The sequence below is a fragment of the Sparus aurata genome, chromosome 13 (genome assembly GCF_900880675.1).
Source record: "Sparus aurata chromosome 13, fSpaAur1.1, whole genome shotgun sequence".
Taxonomy (NCBI): domain Eukaryota; kingdom Metazoa; phylum Chordata; class Actinopteri; order Spariformes; family Sparidae; genus Sparus; species Sparus aurata.
The window spans coordinates 4,480,076-4,508,010 of record NC_044199.1 but is presented as its reverse complement, the minus strand read 5'-3'; the positions used below and the strand labels follow the sequence as shown (position 1 = coordinate 4,508,010).

The 27,935-nt window shown below is 42.5% G+C and overlaps 2 protein-coding genes across 2 annotated transcripts; one reads left to right on the top strand and one right to left on the bottom strand.

Annotated features, from left to right (window-relative positions):
* The first annotated feature begins 383 nt into the window (after positions 1-383).
* On the top strand, positions 384-11,839 carry LOC115594655 (von Willebrand factor A domain-containing protein 7-like). The gene is made up of 16 exons (XM_030438852.1): positions 384-403; positions 1,079-1,281; positions 1,378-1,650; positions 1,746-1,839; positions 1,973-2,107; positions 4,730-4,916; positions 5,015-5,190; positions 5,290-5,402; positions 5,503-5,619; positions 6,434-6,637; positions 7,236-7,368; positions 8,015-8,164; positions 8,861-8,953; positions 9,045-9,316; positions 9,658-9,951; positions 10,097-11,839. Exons 2-16 carry the CDS (start codon positions 1,102-1,104, stop codon positions 10,508-10,510), a joined length of 2,835 nt encoding a protein of 944 aa, XP_030294712.1. The 5' UTR covers positions 384-403; positions 1,079-1,101; the 3' UTR covers positions 10,511-11,839.
* A 1,309-nt stretch (positions 11,840-13,148) lies between these two features.
* coro6 (coronin 6) lies at positions 13,149-27,112 on the bottom strand. The gene is made up of 11 exons (XM_030436949.1): positions 26,873-27,112; positions 22,915-23,114; positions 20,032-20,154; positions 16,878-17,007; positions 16,563-16,741; positions 16,285-16,404; positions 16,077-16,181; positions 15,798-15,943; positions 15,590-15,647; positions 14,195-14,422; positions 13,149-13,846 (listed from the first exon to the last, which is right to left on the bottom strand). The coding sequence occupies exons 2-11, from the start codon at positions 23,110-23,112 to the stop codon at positions 13,724-13,726; spliced, it is 1,410 nt and encodes a 469-aa protein (XP_030292809.1). The 5' UTR covers positions 23,113-23,114; positions 26,873-27,112; the 3' UTR covers positions 13,149-13,723.
* Positions 27,113-27,935: the final 823 nt, after the last annotated feature.

Here is a 27,935-nt window from a genome sequence, read left to right as displayed (position 1 = left end):
CACACACACACACACACACCTTACAGGAAGAGGTTTTATAATCTAACTCTTCCAGATATTCAAGATTTATTCAGAACCAGTGTTTGCCCAGTTAGTTTAGTGCAAAGATTTATTAGAAGCATATTTGCTGTCTGCAAATACAGAAGACATACTGATTATTTCACATTCTAGCAAAACATAGACTTTGGTTACAAACTTAAAAGATCCTTGAAAGAAAAAGTGAAAGATGGTGATGTGAAAGATCATTTCATGGCATCTTGTCGGTATCACCCTCATTACCAAGCTGGCATTCAAGCAACAGGTAGAACAAGTTCTGCAATGACCCCGCCCTTCGCATGAGGCGCTGTAAAACAGGTGTTGACACAATAATGATAAAGTGCACAGGACGGCCTCGAGCTCCAAGGTACGTTACTCCTTTATCTTATTCATATTTCTAATGACTGATCAGATTTCCATTACTTTATGCCAGACCTTGGTTTTAAATATGCCAAGTTCTGTGACCCAAGAAGAAAACTGTTATGACAAACCAAAGAAGTGAGTTTATTGTGTGTGAAGAAAACATGTTTACGGTGCTCGTGCTTTGATTAGAGATTTGAATGTGATCAACACAGCTCACGTGAACATATGCAGAGAAGACTGAGTGCTAGAGCTTCGTGGAAAGGCTATGTGTAATCACAAATGATGTTTGTCACATGAAATAAGTTGTTGTAGTTAGGACTGAGCTGGTTGCATTGAAATGATTATTTTTTTGTTGATTTTAGAGTTTGAAGTACAGCACTGGTGGAGTTCCAGTGTATTAGTTATGCAGTAACACTTCATCAGAAGTTGTTTGTTGTCAGTAAAATGACAATTACTAAAGTGTAATTAACTATAAAATTAGCACTCATTATAATAGTTCCTTTAAAGTAAATCGTAAATCTTGACAAGAGATTTTAAAATCAGTTATGTCGTCATCTCTAGTGAACATTTAAGTCCAGCTCTCTGAGTTATAAACCAAAACAATCAAGCACCTTTCTTTGAGTCTAAGAGGTGATGAACCACTGAAAGAGTTAAGTAAATGAGTTTCTGTCTTCCTCAGAGTATTCGTCAGGTCGAGGAGCGATGTCTTCAGGGCTGGTTGTATTGTGTCTACTGCTCCTGCTCACTGGAGCTCAGGGGTTCGGGATATTGCCAGGAGATTCGTTGAATCACCTGGAAATAACTGAGAGAGCGATTTTAGATACCGCGGTGCAGGTGTGCCATGCTCTGGCTCAAGCTGAAGGGACAGACTTCTCTTTTCCAGTAAGAATCCACCTCAGTGATAACATTTTTTTCCTGAAATTACTGCATGACGTGTAGTGGTGTTGAAATGATTTGACTTTGTCTGTCTGTGTGTAGTCACAGCCTTACACTGCAAAGGCTGTCGCTGTGGCCTGTGGCACACCAAAATCATCCAAGAGTTTCCGCCAAGCCATTTTTTTCATCACACTGATGAATGTACGCGTGGACATCCGTCATGCCCTCAATGCAAGCTTCCACTTTGATGAAGAGATGTTTGTCCAAGGAAGGAACATCATCACTGAAGGACTCCTGGCTATAAAAGCAAGCATCAAGCAAGACAATTTTGAAGCAGCGAGGCAGAAACTGGGAGAGATTTGTCATCCCACGCAGGTATTTATCATTGTTTTAAAACTGATGCTGTTTTTTTGAACTCATGTAAATAATTCAGATGACCTCAACCTTCATTTTCTTTTGTGGACTTGAAGGACTTCTACAGTCACAGTAACTGGGTGGAGCTGGGGAAAAAAGTCCCAAACGCTAATCTGATCAGATCCGACACCAGCATTGGTAACATAGCAGGTAAAGAGATGGTATGATGTGATGTCTCGCTCTGTTAATAATCAGATAGCAACACTGAAGAAGAATGCAGTTTGGATGTGATTGCAGAAAAATCTTTTATACAGTAGAAAACGGTTGATGTATACCTCCGCAGATGAAAGCAGGGCAACATGTCGCAACTGTGATGGAGACAACTGCACGAACAACATCTTGGAGGACATCATAGAGGGGCAGATACTGACCTCAGGATATTTTGGGATTGTGCCTGTAGTCTCAACCAAACCAAAAGGTAAATGACTGATTCAACCACGAATGCTAAAACATTAAACTTTCAGTATACTTTCTTGGGGCACTCTACTGCATTTGTGAAGAAAGTAGTAGAAAAGCCTTTTGTGACTCCAGAGGAATCTGACTGAAGCTGATAAATTTCCTCCAATAATGTCACTCAGTTTCTTGGTTGCATTGTGGGTAATGTAGGCACAAGGTTCTGGCAAACTGGTCGAGCCTTGCATTTCAAAACCTGGTGCCACTCTACGTTACCCTTTAAGAGTCCACTTCTGATCTACTGTAACATTTCCTTTAAACTGAACAGTTGTTGATTCATCAGCAAATTCTATTATTTTCATAACATTGCAAAGATTTTATAGAATTAACTGAACCATAATACAGTTTAATATGTGTGTGTGTAACATGTCCTTTTGTTTGAGATGCACATAACTTAACCCAACACACATCTGGCATAATGTCTTAGTAACATCGTAGCAATGATTCAGCTGCACATTACAGTCCGCCCTGATCACGACAATGCATGTATTATCTACTGAGCCTTAAAACCGGTTTTATCAGAACAAAATCAACAGCTTAAACCCTGTTTTTTTTTTTTTTTACGTAACAGCCGATTGAAATCAGAAGCCCTCCTCCACACAATGTTTTACGTTTAATCTCCACACTGTCCCCGCAGTCACATTGTGTCAAAGGTCTCAGGTTTCAGCGTTAAAGATGCCTTCAGAAAAAGCACAAAGCAAAGTTTAGAACTGGACTAAACAATCCCAACTCAAGATCCACTTACATACTTTTTTTCTGGAGTTTCACTCACACATGTCATTTCTACCACTAGGAATCTCTCAGTTAAAACAAAAGGACGTACGTTCTGTAGCGTTGGACTCTACCTTGTTTAACAGCCACCATTGCTGATTAAAATCTATGTGACTCATTTCAAGGAAGAGATCATGTTTAGTCATGTTAACAGATTTTGTCACTCACCTGTTCACTTTCAAGAGGAAGTTATAGCACCAGATGACCAAATGAAACTGCTGAATACCTCGAATTAAATGAGGTTGACACTGCTGGAAACATTTTTGACAATGAGTCTTTAATTTTATCCCTACTCAGTTGAATTCTACTTTTTCTACAAAGTAATTGGATGCTGTTTTCCTCAACTTCGTTTTTAACCTTTTAATTTTACCTAGAAACTTTTAACTCTTTTAAAGTACAGAACTGTGATGGCAATGGCTTGTGGTGATGGAGATGAAACCGTTGCAATATTTATACATATACTGATACAGTCAGGATGTACATAAACAAGGATTGAAAATAACTGAACAGGCAAATTCACAGGTCTTTTCTTATTGGACTCAAATTTAACCTGCGTCCCACTGCCAACGCTATCATATTATTCTGATATGCCTGAAAAGGATTTAGTACGGGGGTATCGTGGCTCAGGGGTGGAGCCAGCGGTTGATTCCTCTGGTCTGCATGTCAAGATGTTCTTGGGCAAGATACGAAACTGCTCCTGATGTGCTGATCGGCACCTTGCATGCACCGCCATCAGTATATCCGGTCACATTTTTCATTATGAAGGCCAGCTGATCCCAGAGAGCAAAGACAATCGAAAAACGTTTTCTTTGTACTTGAATTGTTTGCGCTATGGGCCGCTATGGATTTATTACCAAGAGGCACAGAGTAGAATGTCCTCATTGTGTGCATATTGCATGAAACAATATTTGGGCAGCTGCAGTAGGAACAAAGAGTAAAAAGAAGTAGTATGTGATTTGGAGCGCAGCCCTCTGTTCATTCACATCGTGGCATTGGAAAACTGATCTTTGCATCGTGAATTTTTCTGTCGGAGCTTTGTTTCACCTCCTCTATTGTCGTTGTATTTTGCCCTATTGTGTTTTTTTCTGCCTTGGAGACATTTTCCACCCTCTCCTCCTCCAGATGCACTGTAAGGGATATGCCCTGACCTCGTTGCTTACCGCACTGAGTCAGCTGCCATCTGTCTGCAGTCACATTATCATGGTTGTAAGCTAATACTCATGAGATGATTCAAGTTAAAAGGGTTGCACACAGTGGTCTGTACCAGGGCGTGTGAGCGGAGCGGAGCGAGCAAGGAGCGGAGTGTGCGAAATATAGTCGGAGCGCAGAGCGGGTTTTAATCCAAAGGCCAGAGCGATGGTTCCGTTTCACTCCAGTTCCGCTCCGATACCGCTCTCCACGAGTCTAGGGCATGCACAAGTCCACACAGACTCACGTGTGCCTTCAAGGGTTAGCCTACATCGGAGGTCATTCGTTTGTAAAATATTTCGAAAAGCAAGCAGACAGGTCATATAGGTGCAACGTCAGGAATTGCTCCCTCTTTTAAATTTGAGCGAGCGTGGAGCGAATGAAATTTCAAGTGAGCGGAGAGCGGTCTTTGAGCGGAGTTGTCTGGTATAATTTTGAGCGATGAAGCGAAGGAGCGAACACCCACGTAAGCGGGGAGTGAAAAATTCGCCGCTCAGCTCCGCTCACATGCTCTGGTCTGTACAAATAACAAAACAACAACAACAACAAAAAGACGTACCAGTACATTACTTGTCAGAAAAGTCTGATATGATTAAAAACTAAATAAAAATGTGTATATCTTGGATAGGAAAATGCAGTCACGGTGGAGCAGTTGATCAAACAAGTACCATCGAACCTAAAGGTGGGATCAACAAAGACAGTTTCGACGCAAGCCATGGACATCTCCACACCACCGCAGCAAATATGGCGATAGCTGCGACCAGTGAGCTGCTACAGAACATTCGAGAGGATGCTGGAGACAGACTGTTCCTACAGTAAGAAACCCTTTCTGCTTGTTTCAGTCATGTTCTCTCAAGATGCGTAGTTCTATTTATTTATGGCTACGTTTTATCCGTCTCTCTCCACCCCTCAGGATGATTGGAATCTCCAAAAGGTCCAGTAAAGCCCTTTGCTTTGTGATCGACACCACACAAAGCATGAGTGACGACATTGAAGCAGTGAAGACCGTCACTGCCTCCATAATCAACAGTGAAGTGGGAACAGAGGACGAGCCCGCAGTGTACATTCTTGTGCCTTTCAACGATCCAGGTAGGATCGTTAGGATGCTACACGTGTGTCAAATCAAATCTTTGGTGAGGATAAAGAACATAAACAAACTTCTTTCCCCTGTCTCCACCTGAAACTCAGATGTTGGGCTGCTGGTAAAGACGACTGACTCCACTGTGTTCCAGACTGTCATTAATGGATTATCAGCATCTGGAGGAGGAGACGAGCAGGAGCCGAGTCTTTCAGGGCTTCAGGTGTTGTGACGTGTTGCTTCTACTATGTCCCGTCCCAAAATGACTCATGTGTAAAAAACTGAAACTATCCTTGCTATGCCATCCTCTCTTCCTCTTACAGCTGGCTTTAATGAGCGCTCCTCCTAATTCTGAGATCTTCCTCTTCACGGATGCACCGGCTAAAGACAAACAGCTGAAGAGCACAGTGACGGCACTCATAGAGCGGACCCAGTCAGTGGTGAGTCTCTGTTCAGTGAGTCAGTGTGGACAAACACATAGTCAGAATGAAATGGATTGGATTTTGTTTTTATTTGTGTAATTATTCCCTCTGTACAACATCCACCAAGTCAACAGACTTAACTTTGGCAATGTACGTTTCTGCAAGTTACAGATGTTGAAACTTTGGCGTTTTTTTATGTTGCATTTTTATGTATCCTTTACCTGTGTAAAAGTAGCAATACTACATACAATTCTACAGAGTACTCTATTACAAGTGAAAGTCAGGAGTTCAAAATCCCACTTAAGTAAGAAGAACTTAAAATACCTATTCAGAATCATATACACTCTACCTACCTTGTAAATACTGACTTAAGTAAAAATATACAGTGGTAAATTATTACTTCTATAAAAGTGAAAGTCACCTAAAGAAATAGCACTTGATTAAAAGGCTTTAAGTATCTAATACTAAATGAATTTAAGTATCAAAATTACAAGTAAAAGTAAATTATACAAACATTAACGTGTGTTTATACAGGTGACAGACTACTGGATCTGACATCCAGTATTTCATTTTTATTCTTAAGAAAAAATACCAAAATTAATTGGTTCCAGTTGTGTTTTAAGCTCTTTAACTCCTTTAAGCTGCTTCTTAATGTAATAAACCAAATGAAAAATTAATATTGTTTAGTTTTCGACCGCAGATGAAACTTTTTTTTTTTTTCATGATAAAGAAATTATGATATTTTTGTACTTTATACTCACATTAATGTTTATTATAGACCTCACTGTCCTTTCTCAATATAATGTGTCATTCCCTCTTTTTTCCTCTTCAGGTGAACTTCATGATTACAAACTCGGCGACGCTCAATCGTAGGAGACGGCGTGATGACAGACAACAGAACAGCAGGATATCAGCATCAGATGCTCAGGTGTACAGAGACCTGGCTCGGACCTCAGGAGGTCTGGCTATAGAAGTCTCCAAGAGTGAGCTCCCTGAGGCCATCCGCATCATTACAGAGTCCTCCAGCTCCTCTTTGGTAATATCACAAACAGTGCACAGACTTTTTGAAGGGCAGGGGCGAAAAGAAGGGCACTTTAGCGTGTGTTTTTGCGACGCAAGAGGGCAGTTTATCATGTTTTAACCAGCGTTGGGGGCAGTTTAGTGTGTTTTGCCAACCAAGAGGGCACTTTGGCGCGTGTTTTGGCTCCCAAGAGGGCACTTCAGTGCACATTTTGGCTCTCAGGAGGGCACTTTAGCACGCGTTTTGGCTCTCAGGAGGGCACTTTAGCACGCATTTTGGCTTTCAGGAGGGCACTTTAGCACGCGTTTTGGCTCCCAAGATAGCACTTCAGCGCACATTTTGGCTCTCAGGAGGGCACTTTAGCACATGTTTTGGCTCTCAGGAGGGCACTTTAGCACACGTTTTGGCTCCCAAGAGGGCACTTCAGTGCACATTTTGGCTCTCAGGAGGGCACTTTAGCACGCGTTTTGGCTCTCAGGAGGGCACTTTAGCGTGCATTTTTCAACAATTGGGGGCCCCCTTGTGCACACCACTGATCTCAAACATCTCACTTTTAGTTACTTCTGTCATGTCAAAGATTTCAGCTGAGTCATCTGTTTAATGTCGCCCTCAGGTGACTCTTCTGCAGGCAGCCAGGAACCCCGGAAAGGCCGATAGCTTCACTTTCATGGTCGATGAAACGGTAACAGACCCGACAGTTCACATCACCGGGCGCTCTGTCACGTTCACTGTCATCAGCCCGACAGGTAACGCTAGCTATTCTCTTTGTGAACACATCTGTCTACTCTCCGCTTCACTATATTTTACATCTGCAAGCTTTTAAGAAATTTGCTTGATTAATTTGGACATAAATCTGTTGATTACAGTCGAATCGTTATGATCATTGGATAGAGATGCAACCATTAGCTGATTCACAGACTTTTGATATTCTATTAATATATATTCAGTCATTTTGCGAGCAAAAAATACCAAATAATTTCATATTCCAGCATCTTGATATAAAGATTTGATGCTTTTTGCTGTTAGTTTGGACAGAAGAAGCAGTTGAAAGGCAGATTTTTATTTCTATTTTCTTTACATGTTATAGATTAAACAATTGATTAATTCATTGTAAAAATATAATCGCTAATGTAAATAATGAGTGGTTGCAGCCATACAGCATATTTAATTTGATTCATTTTGAAAGTCATCTCAGATTTTATAATTTCTTGCAGCTTTCAGACCGTTCCCAAAGATTCTTGTTTGCGACAGGAATCAACAGGATTTTTAAGAAAAGTGGCCTCAAACATTGACTTACAATTAAATTATTTTCCTCATGATGTGAAAATGTTTCTATGTTTAAAAATCTAATAATCAGTAATTCTACTGACTGTTATTGTTCTTTGTTTGAAGGTGAATCTCAGCAAAGCAGCGACACGACAGGATCAGTGATCACTTCGACCAAGTCGGTGGGAAACTTCATCACTCTGCGGCTGAAAAAACAAGCTGGACGTTGGGAAGTGAGAATGGTGTCAGCTGATCCCTACACTCTGAAGGTCACGGGTGAGAACTCTTTGATTTTTATCTATGTACAGATCTAACAAAAGCTACACGCCTACAAAAGTTAAAGGAGCACTATGTAGTTTTGTCGAGGAAATTCAAAATGTTCAATATTAATGAGGTAACAATAAAAACTCATAAATATTATTTTTTTCCATAACTGAATAAAAGACCTGTTCTCAAAAGAAAAAAAGGACCCCAGAACACTATTTGAAGCAGGAAAGGTGGCAGGGTCCGCCACATATGAACGACGTAAAACAGTATAAATTGAAAAAATGAACTGACCTTAAAGAACAACACAAAGTGACTTACGATAAGTATATTTGTCACAAGAAAGAAACCAAAACATATCAGTGTTGATAAAAGTAAACAAGAAATAATAGAAAAACTGTTTTAAAGAATTCATCTGAGCATGATGATTTAAGTTTATTCAGTCATGAAAACAAAGAGATTTCGTTTATTTAACTTGTTTATTTAGTTTGTTTATTTAGTTTGTTTATTTAGTTTGCTGAGGCATAAAAAAAAATAAATCAGTTTCTGCTCTGATTAAAATTTCTTCCCCAAAACTACAGACTGCAGCTTTAACACAGTCTCAGTTGTATTAGACACACTTGTTCAGTGTTGTGGTGGTAATGAAAGTCCACCAGGCAGGAATAACCAGGGAGGGAAATGCTATAAGCCTTTTTTTTTAATGTGCAGGTCAGAGTCCCGTCGACTTCCTGTTTGACTTTGTGGAGGCGTCGCAGGGCCCGATGGGGGGATTTGATGTTCTTGACACGCGTCCCAGAGCTGGTGAGGGAAACTGTTCAGATGTGAATTTAATGATTCCCTGATTTGACATCACATCAAGTCAGACATGATACATTTTCTTTTTCTTTAAAAGGTGTCAACAGCAGCTTGTTGGTGTCTTTAACGGGCAGTGACACCGCCACGCTGACAGAAGTCGCTCTGGTTGAACTGTCGGGTTCAGCGGAGATCAGAGGAGTTGTGGAAACACAGGGCAGTGGAAACTTCCTGGTCCACATTAACATGATACCATCGGTGGAGTTTGTGGTGCGGGTGAAGGGGCAGAATGTCAGCGGGACCTCCACCGCTTCAGAAGTCTTCCAAAGGCAGTTTCCCACCGGCTTCAGATCCTCCAATCTGACGATGACCGTGAGTCCTCATCCGCAGGAACATGCCTGTAGTGCTAGTAATCATCTGGACTGTTTTTCTGTGAGTGGATGAGTTTCGGATTGAAGCCCTTGAGATGTCTGCCTTCACTCGAATGTCATGAATGGAAAATCAGCTTCAGGTGCTAAAAGACTTTTGTTGAGTTTTCATAATGACTACTCGACGGCCGATATCTCCAAAACTCGGCAACTCACACCAAAACAAACTAGACGTGTAAATAGCGCTACAGGTAAGAAGAAACATATGCAGTTTTCCCTTTAAAGATTTACATAATAATAGAGTGTTTAAGGCCGAGTCTTATTCCTGATTCCCTCTGTGTTCAGGCTGATTCAAACAGCATTTTGACACCAGGAACACCGTACACCGTGCCCTTCTCTGTGATGACCAATGGGATGGGAGGAAACTTCACCATCCGAGCCACCAACAGCCGCAGTTTTAACTCGACATCTCCGACCAGTTTAATTCTGGAAGCTGGAAAAGATGCGAACGGCACAGTGACCCTCACAGCACCTCGCACTACTCCATCGGGTACCGACCTCACCCTGACCGTTGAGGCCGAGGCTGCGGGGGGCGGAGATACGAACTACATCATGCTGCGTATCTCGATCATTAACCCAGTAATGACCCACATTTACCAATAAAAATCTCCCTGAAGTTTCCTGGAGGAACAGTGTCTTTGTAATCAAGTTATCTCACTTTTGTGAACTATTGTGAAATTATCCAAAACTTACAGACTTTATCCACTTTCTCTTCTCCTCGTAGTTTACGGACTTCACTGAGCCGAGCTGCGAGCTGATCCAACTGCAGTCCAACTGCTCTGAGAACTGCAGCATGTCCATGTGGGATCTCTCTGTCCGGGTCAGCGACGGGGCTGACGGGACGGGAGTCGATCGTGTTAGCCTCAAAAAGGGCAACGGGACCTTCGACACCAGCCTGGACGCCGGCAACGAGAACATAACACTGGTGTCCTACAGAGCGTCCTGCTGTGACGATGATATGCAGCTGGAGGTTGTGGACCGGGTGGGCAACACTGGCTCCTGTTTCTACACCAGCAGGGAAGGTTCACAATCTGCTCAGTCTTCCTCCACCAGCATTAGACAGTCTCTCTTTCTTTGCCTGAACAAAATGGTGTTAGGGTTTCTTTTGACACAACTGGTCCTCCAGGGAAATAGTTAAAGCAGCACTGATCTGTGTTGACACTAAACTGGCTGTGTGTACTGTAGAAAGAGTTACCTGTAGTGGCAAACCCACAACTATTTACTGTGCATTTACCAGATGATTCACTTTACGCTTCAAGCTCTGATAAGTCTGCTGTATGCTTAAGTTGCAAACTGACCCAGACCAGCCAAAACAGCTGATATAGCTCAGATGAGTCATTTTTTATTTTTGCACACCTGCCAACACTCCAAGTCTCCCAGTTTTTAACCCTTTCTCCTGCTGTGCTTTCAATTGGCATTCTCTCCGGTTATTGTCCCAATTTGTTGGTGATACAAATGTGTCGTGGTACCTGGTAGAGGTGAGCGACGATCCTGCCCGATGTGCATCTCGTCCCTGCACTCCGCTCAGTTTACCACTGAAAAATGGATAAAACAGGTCCCAAGAACAAGAAATACGCTTTCAAATTTCACTCTTCTTGGTGAAACACTGCCCTTATCAGTTGCTCGTCCTCTTTGCACTTGAATATTTTTGCGACATAAATTTAGATGTTGACTTCTGATCGCTTTTCCATACATTGCATGTTTTGTATGTTTTTAGATGTATTTAACTGTGAATTGATGACAGTTAAAAAGTAATTTTACCTTGGCTTGGGCTAATAAGAAGGGCGGAGGCATTGAGGGTTGAAGTCATTTGCGATATCCTAGAAAATCTCCCTCTCTTCTACAACCTGATGTTGGCAGGTGTGTTCATGAGAAAGCCTTTCGAGAGCATTACATTTTTTTATGCGTTGTGCACTTCTGAAAATGTGCAGGTATGGACCAGCTTCAGGTCTCTGAGAACTCTGTTATTGATCCCTGCCCAGCAACACAAACTTCTAGCTGGTTACGAAATCCAAACATCCAGCATCTAAATAGAGATATTTTCCTGGGGAGTTGTTGGAGGCCCAAACGGAGCCAAAAGAAGAGTGAATACTGGATATTTTGGAATATTTGTCAGATGCCCAGCTGACCCGATGTCGTTTTTATGTGTAAAGGCAGGACAGGTCCCAGATCTGTTTGTACCGCAGTGGGTGTCTGCTAACAAAAATGTATGAACTTGAAATTATAAACTGGTCTGGAAACTGCATTTTGAGTAGGCAGTTGCTTGCTTTGTTGGCTCTTAAACTGATGTTCTTGCAATGCGTGCTGTTTGTGCAGCTATTATGAGGCTTATTTCTGCTGCTTATAAGTTAATTTTACAAGCATGATGCCTGTTGTGCTCTGATTGTATTCAGCGAATATATTTCTGAGTGTGTATGTTGTGTTTCTGTTTGTGAGCCAACCTGAAAACTAAAATTGATCAAAGAAATCTGGCTCAGAGTTTTTCCATACATGCCCGTGGATGCATGAAGATTTTGGGATTGTTGGGCTGCCGCCACAAATAAGTTATTTATAAATCTGTTAAACAATTACTTTGATGAAATGTCACTTGAATAGTGAAGACCAGCAATAATGATCATGTTATACAGAAATCTAGGCTGTAGAGTCAAAATGCAGTTTATCGCCTCACAGTCTCAAGCCCTTGACTACTTGACATGATAAAAGTGAATGCCCTCGAGCATGGACTTATATACTGAATATATATATATATATACACTACATGAAAAGTTGCATTAATGTAATGTAAGCAGAATAAGAATCAATTCAACACGATGGAAATACTTGAATGAATTGATGTACTTTTACTTAACGTAGATACATTTTTTGAGAGTACGTACAGCTGAAGCAGGTCCGGAGGCTTAAAGTGAAACTCTCGCCAAAAAGCAACTGAGGCTTTATTTGTGATTGAATATGAGTCAAACCTTCGTGTAAATGCATAATTACGACGAAAGAGGCACTTTTAAGATTTACCGTAGTTTCGTTTTCGGGCAAGCTAATTTTCAATGGAGTGCTATGGGCACTCTTACAATAGCATCAAAATCGTAGTATCGTAGTATCACCAGGGTCTCTACACATGAACACGAGCATTGAGAACACTGTTTGTGTACACAGAGTTTACTAAAAAGAAGGTTTTTGGACAACTCACGTTAGCAGTAGCACCTCCGGCGCGTCGCCGTCAAGGCAGACAAAAAGTGTTGATCCCTGAGTGCGACCTAACAGGTAGGAGGTCCACCGTTACTCTCCTGCCTGTTAGGTCGCACTCAGGGATCAACACTTTTTGTCTGCCTTGAAGGTGGCACGCCGGAGATCCAGGTCCAACGATGAGTAGTTCAAAACCTTCTTGTTAGTAAACTCTGTGTACACAAACAATGTTCTCAATGCTCGTGTTCATGTGTAGAGACCCTGGTGATACTATGAGCAAAGTTTCATATTGTGTCGAGCCTTCTTGGTGTTTTAAATATAGAGATTTTGATGCTAGCGTCAGAGTGCCCGTAGCACTCCATTGACAATTAGCTTGCCCAAAAACGAAACTACGGTAAATCTTAAAAGTGCCTCTTTCGTCGTAATTATGCTTTTACACGAAGGTTTGACTCATATTCAATCACAAATAAAGCCTTGGTTGCTTTTTGGCGAGAGTTCCACTTTAATGACGAGCTGGCCACTTCACAGGTGGCAGGTGATCGTTTCTCATCGTGAAATGAAGATTGAAACATACCAACAGATGAAAGAGGGAAGCATTTTTTTTTAAAAAACACTGTTTTTATTGTTGGTTTAATGTGTCTAATGTATAATCCTTTACAGAGCACAAAACGTTTTGCTTTTCACATTTTGCTACAAGTTCACAATTTCTTCTCACCTTCATCACTATTTACATTTTGAAAGGTTTTCTGAGGGACTCGTCTGATGCGACGGGTCAAATACATGTGGCGGTGTGTTTCTTTAAATCATGTCGTGTGTGTTCAGTAGAAGTGCAAGTATAATTTTTACTATGTAGTTTGTAAACCACTCCAGGTCGAAAGTCTTTTTCTGGCATTTAATTCTTGTCCTTTTCTCGCAGGTTTATCAAAAATGTGATAACAGTGTTGACTTTCCTCAGACCACACTTCCCTCTTACCTACAGCACCCTCATTCTACTTCTGCACTCTTCTCACTCTGTACAAATCAAAGTAAAGCTGGGGAAATATTCAAATGTTTCTGCCATACAATTAAAGAAAGTGGCTCCTTGCGTATGTAAGGGAAACGTGTTTCTATAATCGACGTGATGCTGAAATTCTGACCAGTCCTCCAGAAGGTGTGTTTTCACGCGCGTCTGTCAGTCAGTGCCATTGGTGTACTGGGAAAGCTTATTCTCCAAGTCACAGATTCTCTTCTCCTGAGACAAAACTGTGGCCTTCAGATTCTGAATCTCCTCCAACAACCTCTCCAGCAACTGAGGCTGGACAGGAGAAGAGTGGAGAAAAGGAAACAAGGGGAACAGAAGGAGAAAGGAAAACAGACAGTGACAGGGAAGGGGGGAAATAAGGGTAAAGAAAAAGAGGAAAAACAGGTCAAGGACAGCGAGCATCTAGGAAAAATAAACCAAAACAAAGAAGGGAGCTTTGGGGGGAAAAGTTGTGGGCAGGTACGAATAGAGGAGAGATAAACAGAAAGTGTCAAACAGAGATAGATGTTCTCATTCAGACTACGGGCTGCAAAACTCAATACTGAATTCATATTATGTGATTCATTAAATGTAGCACAACAAACTTTATGTGATAACAGGTAATAAAACGACACAACTTACCGGCAGACTGTTGGTGTCCAAAACGGACATGCTGCGTCGGGTGGTGGGTCTGGAGTCCAGCACGTTCTTCTTCGCCACTTTGAGCTCTCGGCTCTTTGGCGGCACATAGCCGTCCCTCAAGGACACCAGAATTGGATCTTCGTCGCGGCCGTCCAGCCACTCCTCAGGCTCCATGGCGGGCTCAGGCCCTGCTGTGTCCGGGTACAGGTCGTCCTGGAAGAGGTCCGACTGAGCAAGAAGAGACAGAAGTGGTTTTGTTTTGTAGTTTTACTCAAAAATCTTTGCATTCCTCTGTCTTTCTCAAGGAGTAAGTGAAGGAGAGATTCAAGGATAGAACAGAAAAAGTTAAATTGATTGAATAATTTCAAGTCCAGTGGTGGAAATGAAGTGTACGTGACAAAATGTATGTAAAATAGGTAAAAGTGCTTATTATGCATAAAGAAATAAGGATCAGTGTCACGTGACGTCTCGAAAGCCATCACTCTCAACCACACTGTGAGGTCGTAAGTCCTTCGCAATAAAACGGGCTATAGATGTCGTGATTACCGTGGACCTCGCCGAGTTGTGGCTGGAAAAAATCTTTAATAGCCACTTCGTTGTCTTGCGTAGTTTTCTCCATGCCGTCTCACCAGGTGAGTTTTCAGATTTGTTCTGCTACCGCTGTACTTAATAGCTGTTCTACAGACTTTACATATTGCCAGACTTTTGTCCAAATGTCCCTCCTTCTTATAAAATCCAAAACTCTTCTAAACTTTACATTTCAGATTAGCTGGTGCATTATAAACAGTGTCGGAGTTGTCGGACGTGTTGTTGTTGTTGTTGTTGTTGTTGTTGTGGTTTTTCACTCAGATACGCTAACGTTACTCTTGCGAGAATCTTGTGTTGAACTTGAACCTTTTACGAGAGTTGAGAGACGCTCTGCAGATTTAGCAGCAAGGCTTCCGTCAACCGATACGTAACTTTACAATCAGGCCATCGACCGGTTAATGGTAAAGTTATATCGATACAGGGGTCCACGAGTCGATGTAGTCACATCTTTTTTTTTACGTTAAAACCGATTAGAATCGGTGAATCTTTACACCTCTAACAAATAATGTCTTTGGTACTAAAGTACAGTTTCACCAGTTCATCTACACAAGGCACTTTGTTTGAATATGTTGATATGTTTGAAGTCGTCACAGAAGGTCGACTTTAATCTTGAAATGTTGACTTTAATCTCCACATTTAGAATTTTTTCTTGAAGTGCATAATGAAAAAAACAACTTCCTCCTGACATTTTTTTCTCACACCTGGCCCTAATACTCTTCCGTAGAACTCAAAGTATGAAGTAGCAGAAAATGGTAACACTACTCACTTGTTACCTTCCACCAGTATGAAAGTTTGATCCGTACTTACTTTTCTGGGCACTGTCATTGTGATGGGCTCACACTTCTTGTCAAGGAGCTTGAATAACCTGAGAGGACGTTAAAGAGACGAGAAGAAACCCACCAGTTGCACTTTTATCAGTTTGTCGTTTACATTTGCATAAAGTAAGATAATACCGTGCACTCTGCGTTCATCAAACGATGCTGTGAAGCTGTGTTCTGCCGTGTTCTGATCTCACCTCGCGATCTCACATTTGCTGACGTCCACACCTCTCTTGGGCATGAAGCCCATCCCTCTCTGGGGCTCCTTACTGCTGAAGGTGCTGAGGTAGTGGACGTACGGCGGCTCATCTGTGATCTCAAAGTAACGGATGCTGCTGTCCCCCTTCACAAACACGCAAAAAACAGAAAACAACCAGGAAACATGTCAGAAACCCATGTGACAGTGACGCTGTTAAGCCTGGAGAGATGATGGATCTGTGTATATTCTTCAAACATGATTTGCAGTGTGTGTGTACCTTTCCACAGAGGTAGACCATGTTTGCATCTGCATCATAATATGGTAACAACACTCCATTACTTGTGTCCAGCTCCAAGAGCGCAATAGGTTCCTCAAAGTTCGTCTGAGGAGAGTTAAAAACAGTGGAGACAGCTCAGCAGTGCGCAGGTATTGTCCTACATCTTTGATATTCATGGACAGCATGCGATATTTAAATTGTTTGTTACGGGGTCCCAGAGTCCGAGCTCTCTCTGGCTCATCCTGGTGAACCCTGTGGTGAAGATGTTTCCGTCTCTGGTGAAGATGGCTCTCATTGGCCGGATCCCCTCATGTGGAGCCAGACGTTCCTGTTGGTCAGCGGAGGAACAAGAGCTAGTTCCTTAGATACTTATCTATATATATATATATACTCCAACATAAATGTTTGAGAGCTCAGAAAGTGTTGTTAGAATTCATTATACTGTGATGCATACAGTATATTTATCAGTATCTTCGACGCACTCACCGCAACCACCTCCCTCTTGCGGGGGTCGCACACACGCAGACGTCGGTCCTTACAGGTGGTGCAAAACAAGCTGCCGTTTCGGTTCCAGCTGATGCTGTAGATCAGGTCTGGATGGTCGTCCATGGAGATGAGGGGCTCGCCTGTGCCCACGTTCCAGATTATGACCAGGTTATCACTGCCTGCAGGGAGAGCAGACGGTGAACATCTGCATGCACTCACACACTCACACACACTCACTCAGTCAAAAGACCAGAACGCTTTGAAGGCGACTAGGATGTGTGTGTGTGTGTGTGTGTGTGTGTGTGTGTGTCCTACCCGCAGTGAGTAGTATGTTGCGTGCGGTGGGGTGCCAGGTGACGATGCCGACACGTTTGGAGTGTCCCTCCAGGACCACGACGGGGTCGGTGACGGGGCGGGTCAGGACGTGATCTGGGATCTGCCACACCTGGAGAGAAGAGGGGGGGAAGGAAAATCAGAGCAGAAACTCTGACGTAACACAAGAAGTGTTATCTGTCTTATTATTGTTCTTGTAGTACTTGTACTACAGTAGTTGAAGTATAATCTCCTGGTGACAAATAAGACTGCAGTTTGGTTTGTTTTGCTTGCCTTGAAAAGATTTTAATCATGCATTTGTGTTGGACGCTGTATCAGAGTATTTTTACCTCCTTCACTCCAGGCCCACATCTTTAATTCTTCCATTAAGCTCGCGGACTGCCACGATTTACGGTGCAGCTGAGTCATTTTAAATTGGTTCCTAAATTTACCGGCAGTGACTGCTCTACAGCCGCCCGCTACTTTCCACGTCTGCGTTCAACTCCATCACAGCTACTTAATAAACTCGTCCAGCGAGCGCAGAAAGAAGCTGCTGCTCCAAAAACTGAGATCGAAAACACGACGGCACGTGTACATTTTTAACATTTCTCATTGATGTCACTAAATGGTCCAGCAGCTTGTTGGAATGTGGCCTTTTCAGTTACGCAAGCCGGTGATTGATTGATCCACACACACACACACACACTGTAATGAGCCTTTTCAGATGACACAATGATCCGTCTCTGTAGTGAAGAGAATGACATCACAGTTATGGCCTCTCTGCTCCACACCGGTAACACCGCCAAAAACTGGACAGCTGCAACTGTCTATCTGTGAGCTGGGCATCGACAACACACAAACACACACACACACACACACAAAGGCAAACACACAGCATCCGAGCAGCTGTTGCCATCAGAGAAGCTGCGATTCGATCATTCAATCGCACAAAGATTCCTGCCACGTCGCCGCGAACAAGTGTGGGCGAATGTGACAACTGCGCTCCGGAGCAGACACATGCTGAGTCAACAGACGTGTCGTCCTCACACAAACCGAGGTGTGAGCGTGGACACATGCTGACACACGAGACACATCTGTGAGCACACACGTTCATGTAAAGTGTCACAAATTTTATCTATTAGGCCCGAGAAGAGAAATTGAAATCATAAAATACAACATATTGTGTATTTGTGCAGCTTCATTTTGTAGTTTTATGATTGCGAAACAATTAGATTATTGATTAGTCTATGACAGAAAACGATCAGCAATTTTTTAATCGATCATTTGAGATATTTTTTTGAATGAAACTGCTTAAAATATGTTTGTTCCTGATATTTCCATGTGAAGATTCTCTGATTCTGTCTGTTTTATTTCATTGCAAACTAACAAATAGACACGTTTGAGACTCTGATGATCATTTTAGGTAATAACAAATCAATTAATTGGGCAGGAAGATAACATCTCTGATCTAGATCACCATGGAGTCGTCACAGTTAAGTGACGCATGTGTTCTCATCTGTGTCAGTGGGGCAGCTCATCACTCACAAACCTGCTCCTCACTTCCTGCTTCATGTCGTAACTCATCACTGTCAGCATCTCTTCTACTGATACTTTATTCAATAACATAATTTAATATTGAACACTTGTGCTTATAAAGGCAGGAAGATGTGGGAAGATTACAAATTGAATTAATAAAGGAGGATTATATAACAAGTTGCCATCCGGGGATTTTACAATCAGTTCACTGGTCATTCAGCTTCACAAATTAAAGTTATACTTATTATTATTATAGATTTATTAACAACAGATGTCCTGTAACAATAGTTCAACCATCTGTATTCACCTCCTGCAGTCGAGGCCTCACAGTGACCCCTGCTGACTGAACTCAGTCATCGCTGCAGCACTGAAGCTTCTGATGTCTTATAACAACAATACTGTTTGTTTAAAAAGAAAGGGAAAAATCTGCACTGACAGATTTTTTTCTGCCTATACGAACTAAACAAACAAGCTCTTGTTGTTTTCATGACTGAATTAAAAAAAACTGACCTTAAAGAAAAACACAGTTTCATACTGTTCCGCTTTGTTTATATGTGGCTGACCCTGCCACCTTTCTAGCATCACACAGTGTTCTTGGACCTTATTTTCAGCTCGTTTATTCACTTATGGAAACAAAATAAATATTTCTGACTTTGAATTTAAACATGGTGGGAAGTGAATATTTAAAATGTTTTAATAGATGCACATCTAACCTCTAACTTAAAGTAATAATTCAGACTACACTGTCACTTTTAGGTTTTGTTCAACTTAAAGGAACCGCAGACAGATTTCTAATCACCACAGACTGATGATGATTATTAAAACTTTTCTCCACATCCTGTGAGTGAGTATTATATTTTCCATGTGCAGCCTCCAGGACTGTCTGAGATGTTTTGACAGAAGGAACTGAATGCGTATCAGAACACTTAAAGGGGCTCTATGGAACAATTTGTACGCATTACTATGCATTAATCCGTTTTTTATTAGGTATAGTGAGCGGATTGTAACAAGACATGAAACACACAACATCTCGGTTGTCTATACAAGCCTGTGGATGATTTGTAGAAGTTGTCTAACGCTGCTGGACTGTAGATTTATTCTAGAAGGACTCTGGGTGTGACTTTATGTCCGTTAGCTTAGAGATGTAGTCTGCTGACAACGACTCCAGCACCACGCAGAAGTTACACAGAGCTCCTTTAACGTAGGCAGAGATATGTATCACTGAGCAGAGACGTGAGAGTCTGGAGAACACGTCATGCTGTAGGAACAAAGTAAAACATCCGACTGTGCCAAACATTTCCACCTTCACACACACACACAGCATTACAATGACGAGGCCAAACAGGCTGTTGAAGAGACAGAGATGAGGCGGAACAGGTGGGTGGACAGTGAGACAGGTAGACACAGCAGTACCCCGTCTGATTCACTTCACCCGTCCAATGAGCAGGCAGATGTGATGAAGGCTCGGGCTGTGATGACCTCCATGACTGCTGTCTGAGTCACCCAACAACAAACTCCTCCACAGGCATTCGCAACTTCTCTCGCCCACTCACATCTTTTTGTCCACACACACTCAGATACATATAAGGAATATAAACAAACACACACACACTCTCATTACCATTGCAGTACAGTCCTCTGAGCAGCTGGCCAGGATGTTGTCGTCATGAGGACACCAGTCGATGTCGAGGACGGGCCCGGAGTGGCCGACCACCAGCGGGTAGTTTTTGTCCACACGCCCTGTCTGCAACACACGGCAGCATCGACACACAGTTAGGACGCAGAAAACAGAGTTAAGCGTGCAATCAAACATATTGTGTTTAAAAACGAAAGTGTTACAATATCCTTTATACACCTACGTGTTTCACAAAGCGGTGAACGTTGCCCCGTTATTGCTTGTGAACGACTGAGCCTTTTTTAAAGACGCCCCTTTCATACCCAAGCATGATACTATCACCTGGTAACAACGAACCTGTTCACCTGTGGGATGTTCCAAACAGGTGTTTTTGGAGCGTTCACAACTTTCCCAGCTTTTTGTTGCTCCTGTCCTAACTTGTAACAAACATGTAAGCAGATATTTAAAAAGTCATAAAATGAAGTCGATGAGGTTAAACACTGTTTTTGTTGTTTTCAATTAACTGTCAGTCCGAAAGAATTTACCAATTATCGCATTCTGTTTCATTTTTGTTTTCACACGGTGTACCAACTTTTTTCGGAGTCAGGGATGTTGAGTAAAAGCAGGCTGGAAGTTAAATGTTTTTTTTATTCTGAAGTTTTATTTCAATGTGAAACCGGTCAGAACAGTAGCCGACAAAACAACCTCAGCCTAAGGTTCATTTAATCTGAGTGTTTTAAGGACTCGTTGCGCAAAAAGGACCTTTGGAAAAGACAAGAATGGAACCTGTGGCCCAAACTACTGTGGTTAACTGTTGAAAGTACAACCCTATCAGTGTGTTGCGTGGCCAGTACTGACCCCCCACCACTTCTTGCTCCCTCTATAAGTGAGACTGTTTTTGGGAACCCTGAAGAAGTTGCCCATTTTGGCCACTTGGCAATCCAGCCATAGAAACCTTTTAGTTCAATATAATAAGACAGATACCAACGTGAAGGTTTTGGTTGGCTCGAGTCTAGAAGAGTCCCTCGGCTTCATGGCGGACTTCCAGGAAACACAGACTAAAATCATTATGCTCCTTCTAGGTTATTCCATGTTTCCCTGTTCTAACCATGTGAACATGTGTATCACCTTTTGAGATATCACTCCCTCCACACACACACACACACACCCCTAGAGAGGTGTATTTATAGCTGAGTGACGAGGCGTTGAAAGGGGAGTTTTTCTTGTGGCCTGTTGGGGACCCGGAGGGGGGAGATGGAGGATGGAGAGCACGTTGGCGAGTATTAATAGCACGTCTGTGACTCCGGCACATAATCACATCCATTTCCCCGTGTCTCCAAAACACTCTGCGTTACTCATCCAGCTCCTCTTCAGTAATTATCGCCGCTGACATGCTGATGAATCTGAGCGGAGTTGACCTCGTTACAGTCATGACATTTCTACATTTTAAGTCTTCAACTCAGAAAATGAAAGATTGTTTATAGCCCTCGTTCTTGTCCTATAATAACACACAATTAAATTCATATTTTGAAAAGTTTCACTATTTTTCCAACTCATTTCAAATTTATGAAATGTATAAAACCGGCTGAGCTGAAGGCGTCTCACAGCTCCACTAAAACCCTGCAGGCGAGGCCGATTACTGCAGCTGCAGTGACATATTCTCATTTTCAGGTTCGTAACTTCCTGTTCTGGGTTTTTTACTACAACAGGTTTAGCTCCTGTCTCTTTAAGCTCCGCCCTCCCGAACATCCAGTCACTTCTGATTGGTCAGTTCACACAAACCTGAGCCAGCTCCTCTAACAACAACAGAGCAGCTGTGCTAAATCAATGTTCACGTGCCGAAATAACCACCAGGTATAAATTATGCAAATGTGTGACATGGTGACATTGTGTGATGTCACAAAGTCACATAATTAAAGGCGGGACTACTGACGAGGCGTTTAAAGAACAGTGTTCTCTGTGGGAGACAGGAGCTTCTCTTGGTGTTGACTTTGACCCATTTAACTTTCTTGATCGAAAAGGTCTCCTTTGATGTTTTACATTATTTTTTTGTTGGTATATGTCATTCTATGCCTGCTCCATTTATTTATTTCAACCGTTAAAATTGATAAAATGTAAAGAACAACTAAATAAACTGATTTCACTTAGAAAGACCGGATTAGCTGGTTTCGTTTTGTCTCTGATGTTTATTTTAAGGCGATGTTGTTATCCTCACGAGGCTCCACACCAAAACGTCAGATCTGTCTCAACCTGTTGCTTTTTCTGTCACTGTACGTCTGCTTTAGCAATCATGGAGTCCTTCCCTCCCGAGCCTTCCCGGACATATACCCTCTGCTATTAGAAGGAAGAACACACTCAAATCAAACTGTTACACTAAATTATGTTTCTTCTGCAGCAACAGCCTTCAAACTGCTCCATCAAACTGCTGAAACCATGACTTGGCGCTGTTTTCTGAATACATTAACCTTTTCTGCCCGTCCTCAGAGGATTTGACCCCAAGCTGGCAGCCAAAGTCTTTGGCCGTCCTTTTCTTCACCCTCACCACTACAGCCTGCTGATTCTTTCACACATCATCAACTGTGTTATAGCTGCTTATAGCTAAACTTCACACAGCATTTAGTTACTGAGACGAGCTTTTAAACAGGGCTGATGCAAACTATTTTTACTCGTCTTTCTTTTCTTCCTCTTTCCCCATAAAGTTCTCCTCTTATTCTTTCTCCTTGTCGCTTCTGATGCCTGTATGGAAAAAAACTTACTGTTGCAGCCATCGCTGATAGAAAGACCTGACAAACCATTTATGAAATCATCATTTGGTCTCATTGTCTCTTCGTCAGTGGCAGTTTGACACGAACACTTAAACTCATGTACACTCTGTTATGCCTAACTGACCTTAGAGATGGGCAGGACCAGGAACGCTCCTCCGCCGCTGGACTCAACGATGACCGCCAGGAACTTTGGGTTGACGGCGCAGAAGGAGCTGTCCCACGTCACCTTGGAGACCCGGATGTCATCGTAGCCCTGCTCCGCCTTGACGTTCTGGCCAAAGACGTGGCGAAACTTGCTCTGCCGCACGATGCTGCGACTCATGGCTGAGGCGAGGAAGACAGATGAAGGAACAAGGAGAGGCGAGAGGATGAGAGGTGGAAAAAAGGATGGTCAAGAAACAAAAAACGACTTGAAACGAGAAAAACAACGAGTGTCTGAGACAACAAAACTGAACTGCTATCACAATATTTGCAGTCTCTGTACGTTCAATGCTTTATGTCTCCTACACTGAGCAGTCTGTTTTATCTCTGTCTCTGTCTCTGTCTCTGTCATTGAGGCAGATTGCTGAATGGTGTTTCTAAGTGTTTTCATCTGTTGCTTAGAGCAGCCTGTGTTTTCTGTCATCGGTCTCCAAGTTTGAAGATGAATCAGCAGCTCAGTGGCGCTTTCAAGCTCTTTATTCATGAAAAAAGACAGCACAGTTTGCTCTTGTTTGACATTTTCTTCAATCAGGTAGAAAGCTACATAAAACCGATGAAAGATTCTGTCTGACATGCTGGCAAGGACTGAATTTTTGTCCGTTCACGCTGCATAACTATCAATGGAAACTCTTTTTACTCTTCTTATTTTGAGCGATGGGGTCAAAGTAAAAGTTTTCTGTTTCTCTTCTGTGCTCTTTCAATTAGAAACATGGGACGTCATCTACTTCCATGGACCAATCAAAAATCGTAGGACAGACGATGACACGTTACCATCACTATCAATCGACTCCGATCAAACCACATCAGCACCTAGCAGTGTTAATAGGTGCAATATAAATATATTTTCGTTTAAAACATTGAAAAACTGAATAATTTATCAACAGAATGTGAAGAAACAACAATTTTGATATTATGCCAAAGATATCTATGTATTCTGTTGCAGTTAGCATGCTAACAAGCTAGCTACAGCCCAGCCTGTCTCATAATACCACTTCCAGTGCATCAGTATAGTTTAGGCCTCTGGAGGCAGCACTGACTGGTGCCCAACCTCGCTCTCGTTTCTCTGCATGAACACACCGTGTTTTTGTCGTGCCAGGAGTGAGAGTTGTTGTAAATCACCTCCATACTGTCATCAAACTTGCTTCTGTCATTCTGTCGTTCTCAGGGGCTTTGATTAGTTCCAGTCCGGTTCGTTGGCACCAAACACCACCAACACTCCGCCATTGCTCCGATCTCCCAGTGTAGACCGCTAGCTCCACAGCTAACTAAGCTAACTAACTAGCAGTTACAGTTAGCAGCAGTTAGCGGTTACTCTGCTGTTATGCTGCCCTCTACTGGTTTGGAGTATAAATCCATCAGGTATTCTTATATATTTCACCTTTAAACACCTAAAGATAGTATTATTTAAATAGAATGCTGTCTATTTTATGCTGTTTCTTAGTTTGTTGTTGTCCAAATTTAAGTGGCTTTAAAAATCCATCAGCTTTTCTCTGATTAATGAACTCCGTGATGTGTTTTTAGGCCGTTTGTTGACTGACATTTCGTTGTTCTGCGGCTGTCCCAGGCCGTAATCCTCCCAAACACAGGAGATATTCTATAACAGCGCCTGCCATCAGTGCAGATATTAATAGTTGATTGTCCCACCGAACACTATGTGACGGCCAAACATCAAAGACGAACACTAAGACGCAGAGAGCAGATAAAAGCCTGGGAGAACTTAATACATGACAGACACGATCCCAGAGTGTAGCACAGCGGTTACATTCAGTCACATCCATGTGATACAACCCCTGTGAGAATATGTAGTTTGAAACTTACCTAACATACACTCTCAGACTGTGCCAGCTTACATAAGGCAAAAACTAAAAACCCACATCTAGAAGTAGGCCTGCACCAGTCCCTGAAGACGCCTGATGAATGCAGCGGAGTTCTTCCTCTTGTTTAGCAGATGATTGTGAACTCAAACTGTCATCACTCTCACACAAGGAATATTCTACATTTAACCCCAAACTGGACGTGACGACTGTGGGATACACAACTCAACCAGGCTGATGAGAGGACAGAAGCTCCGGCGTCGTTCCTGGAAGCTCACTGTTATCAAGAGATTTACATTCCAGTGGCCACTTCAGGAGGGACAGCTGTGGGGCATTTCAGGGCAAACGCAGTATCACACATATGATATATTCTTATATTGCTGCTGTGTCAGAGATGGTTTGACAGTTTTATTAATCTAATGACATGTTTTTCCATATTAGGAGTCAAGACAACAGACAGAAGTCTATTAAAGTCTTTTAATTTTTTTTTTCATTTTACATAACATAACTGATTTGAACATAAAAACACCTTGATCGTGGGTGGCTTTTAAAGGATAAGTTCACCCAAAAAAGACATTTCAACCATCCACCTCACCGTCAGGCTGATGTAAAGTCATAAGGCTGTACAGTTTAAGTCTCCATCTACTTCAGTTGTTTAGGAAAGTGCCGCAACACTGTTTTGCCATGAAGCTCCAGAAAAGTTACGAGGGAAACAAAACTTGATCTGACTCTCCATCGGCTTGAGGGAAAAACAAAAACAAAATAACTTTAAAATAAGAAAAAGATGTCTTTTATAATGCTTTCATGACGATTTCATATCATCACAGTATCCTCTAACTGCCCCCAACTGCATTCTGTTCCATGACTGTAGTTGCTGTGAGCTAGTTAGCTCAGTTAGCTCAGTTAGTAGTGCAGCTAGCCAGAACTACCAGGGGAGTGTTGGTTTTCCGGCACAGGGCTGGTTCAGTAAGATATCTCAGCGACACAGCACATAGAGGTCTTTAACACACCGTAAAAACGGTCGTGTCGTCTCAGTATGTTGATCATTCTGGTGATATATTATATCCAAATTGCACCTTTAAAGTTTACATGAATTGTTTACTATATTAAAAAGCTGCCTCGCTGAAATGAAATAAGGGAGATTCAAACAGAGAAGATCTCGTTAAACAATCTGAGAAGTTATATATTTTTCCAAAAAGGTAATATTAATGATTAAATATTTAACTTTTGCATAACTGAATAAACACACTTTTCTCAGAAGAAAACAAGGTTTGAAGCTAGAAAGGTGGCAGGGTCCGCCACCTGTAAACACAATACAATGGGATGAGACTGTTTATTCAGTTATGAAAACAAAGAAAGTTTCATTTTTTGTTTGTTTGGCCATAAAAAAATGAAAATGAAAATCAGTCGGTGAAGATTTTTTCTCTCTTATGATTAAAATGTCTTCCCAAAAACTACAGAGTGCACCTTTAAATAAGTTGGGCATGCTCCTTTGGTTCTGCTCCTTTGGTTCTGCCTCAGGTTAATGAGAAAGCCCTCCTCTGCGGCGCATGGCGCGGCTCTGGAGAGTCGAGACAGAGCGAAAGAATGACACTGCCACTTTCCTAATATAGACATGACAAACTGCGCTGTCCCACCCGGGCCGGCCGCTCCGCCCACCCGGGGCCCGGATCCTAAATAGTCCCAGAATGAAGGCGACGCACTTCTGTGGCGCTTCGCCGCTAATGAACGTAAATGTAACCGGCCAGTGCGCACGGCCCGCACAAACACACATAAACGCGGACAAACACAGGGCCATGGGCTGAGAGGGGGGCGCAGGGGGTGTGAGGGAGGAAGGAGGGGAGGGAGCGTACAATGTGCAACGTGCTTTTATAAGTAGCCCACAGCTGCCATGCACGACACAAGAAAAGTGCACAATCACACTGACTGTACCGAATGGCTCTCCAAAGGTGAGGACGCGCTCGCTGCTCTCCAGCAGTGCAGCAGACGAGCTGACGCACCTCTCACCTCACTGCAGCACCGACACTGACACACATATTAGGACAGACAGTCCAGCAGACGGCTCACCTCAGGTTTTGGGGAGACCCCTCTTCCCTGGACAGCTCTCACGGTGTCTGTTGTATGTCCTCCGCCTCCCGCTCCTCCTCCCTCTGCTGCTTTTATTCCTTATTAAATGATACTCCCCGTGGTGCGTTTTGCTGGAGTCGGTGCGGACTTTGCTGAGGAGACGCACTGGACAACTGCGTGACGCTCCTCGGCAGGGAAAGAGAGAGGGGGAGAGTAGCGGGACAGTGCAGGGAGAGAGGAGGGTGTGGGTGGGTGGGTGTAGGGTGAGTGCCGTCTATTTTGGAACAAGCTCTGTCAGTGCAGGGAAACGTGACGCGCGCCGGGCACCGAGGGCCGGCGCGTCCCCGGGGGTCGGTGCCACAACTGGTGGACTCGAACAGAGGAGCTGTGGCTTAAAGGATTGTGGGATATTAGACAGGTAAAAAACACACACTGGTGAGCCTGGTGATGCGTTCAAGGGCTCCACTTTAGCTGAAGGTGGAGATTTCCGATATGCAACCAAAGTTTGTTGTGCGCCAGATAGAGAGAGAGCTCACTGGTTTGTAGAGCAGGTTGGAAATAAACATGAGCACGAGTTTAATTAATTAAAATGTCTCTGCACCAACATATAAGAACACAAGTGGATGTAATAATCCAACATGTGGACTTAAAGGTGCAGTATGTAGTTGTGGGGAAAAATTTTAAATCAGAACAGAAAGATCTTAATTTCTTTTATGACTTAAACTAAATACACAAACTCTCTTCACTTTCATGACTGAATAAACAAACTGACCTTTAAAAAAGGACAACAGAGTCTCATACTGTTTTAATTTGTTTATATGTGGCGGACCCTGCCACTGTTCTGGGACCTTATATCCCTCTGAGAACAGCTTCTCTATGCAGTTATGTAAAAAATAAATATATCCAAGTTTGAGTTTTCTTCTCCAAAACTCCATAGTGTCCCTTTAAGGACAGTATTTGGGTAAATTTTACATTCCACCACTGCACAGCTATCAGCTGTTGTTGTGCTGGATTCTCACCGTGTTACTGGAGAGATTGGCATTTGTTGTACACCTTGGATACA

What these genes read in the sequence shown, in the direction of transcription:
- LOC115594655 (XM_030438852.1), top strand. Translation starts at nt 1,102, where the DNA reads ATGTCTTCAGGGCTGGTTGTATTGTGTCTACTGCTCCTGCTCACTGGA. An exon ending in AGATTTGTCATCCCACGCAG is followed by an intron (nt 1,651 to 1,745) that starts GTATTTATCATT and finishes GTGGACTTGAAG; the next exon opens with GACTTCTACAGTCACAGTAA. An exon ending in GTATCTCGATCATTAACCCA is followed by an intron (nt 9,952 to 10,096) that starts GTAATGACCCAC and finishes TTCTCCTCGTAG; the next exon opens with TTTACGGACTTCACTGAGCC.
- coro6 (XM_030436949.1), bottom strand. Translation starts at nt 23,112, where the DNA reads ATGAGTCGCAGCATCGTGCGGCAGAGCAAGTTTCGCCACGTCTTTGGC. An exon ending in AGCTCGGACTCTGGGACCCC is followed by an intron (nt 16,182 to 16,284) that starts GTAACAAACAAT and finishes AACTCTCCTCAG; the next exon opens with ACGAACTTTGAGGAACCTAT. An exon ending in AGCAAATGTGAGATCGCGAG is followed by an intron (nt 15,648 to 15,797) that starts GTGAGATCAGAA and finishes ACGTCCTCTCAG; the next exon opens with GTTATTCAAGCTCCTTGACA.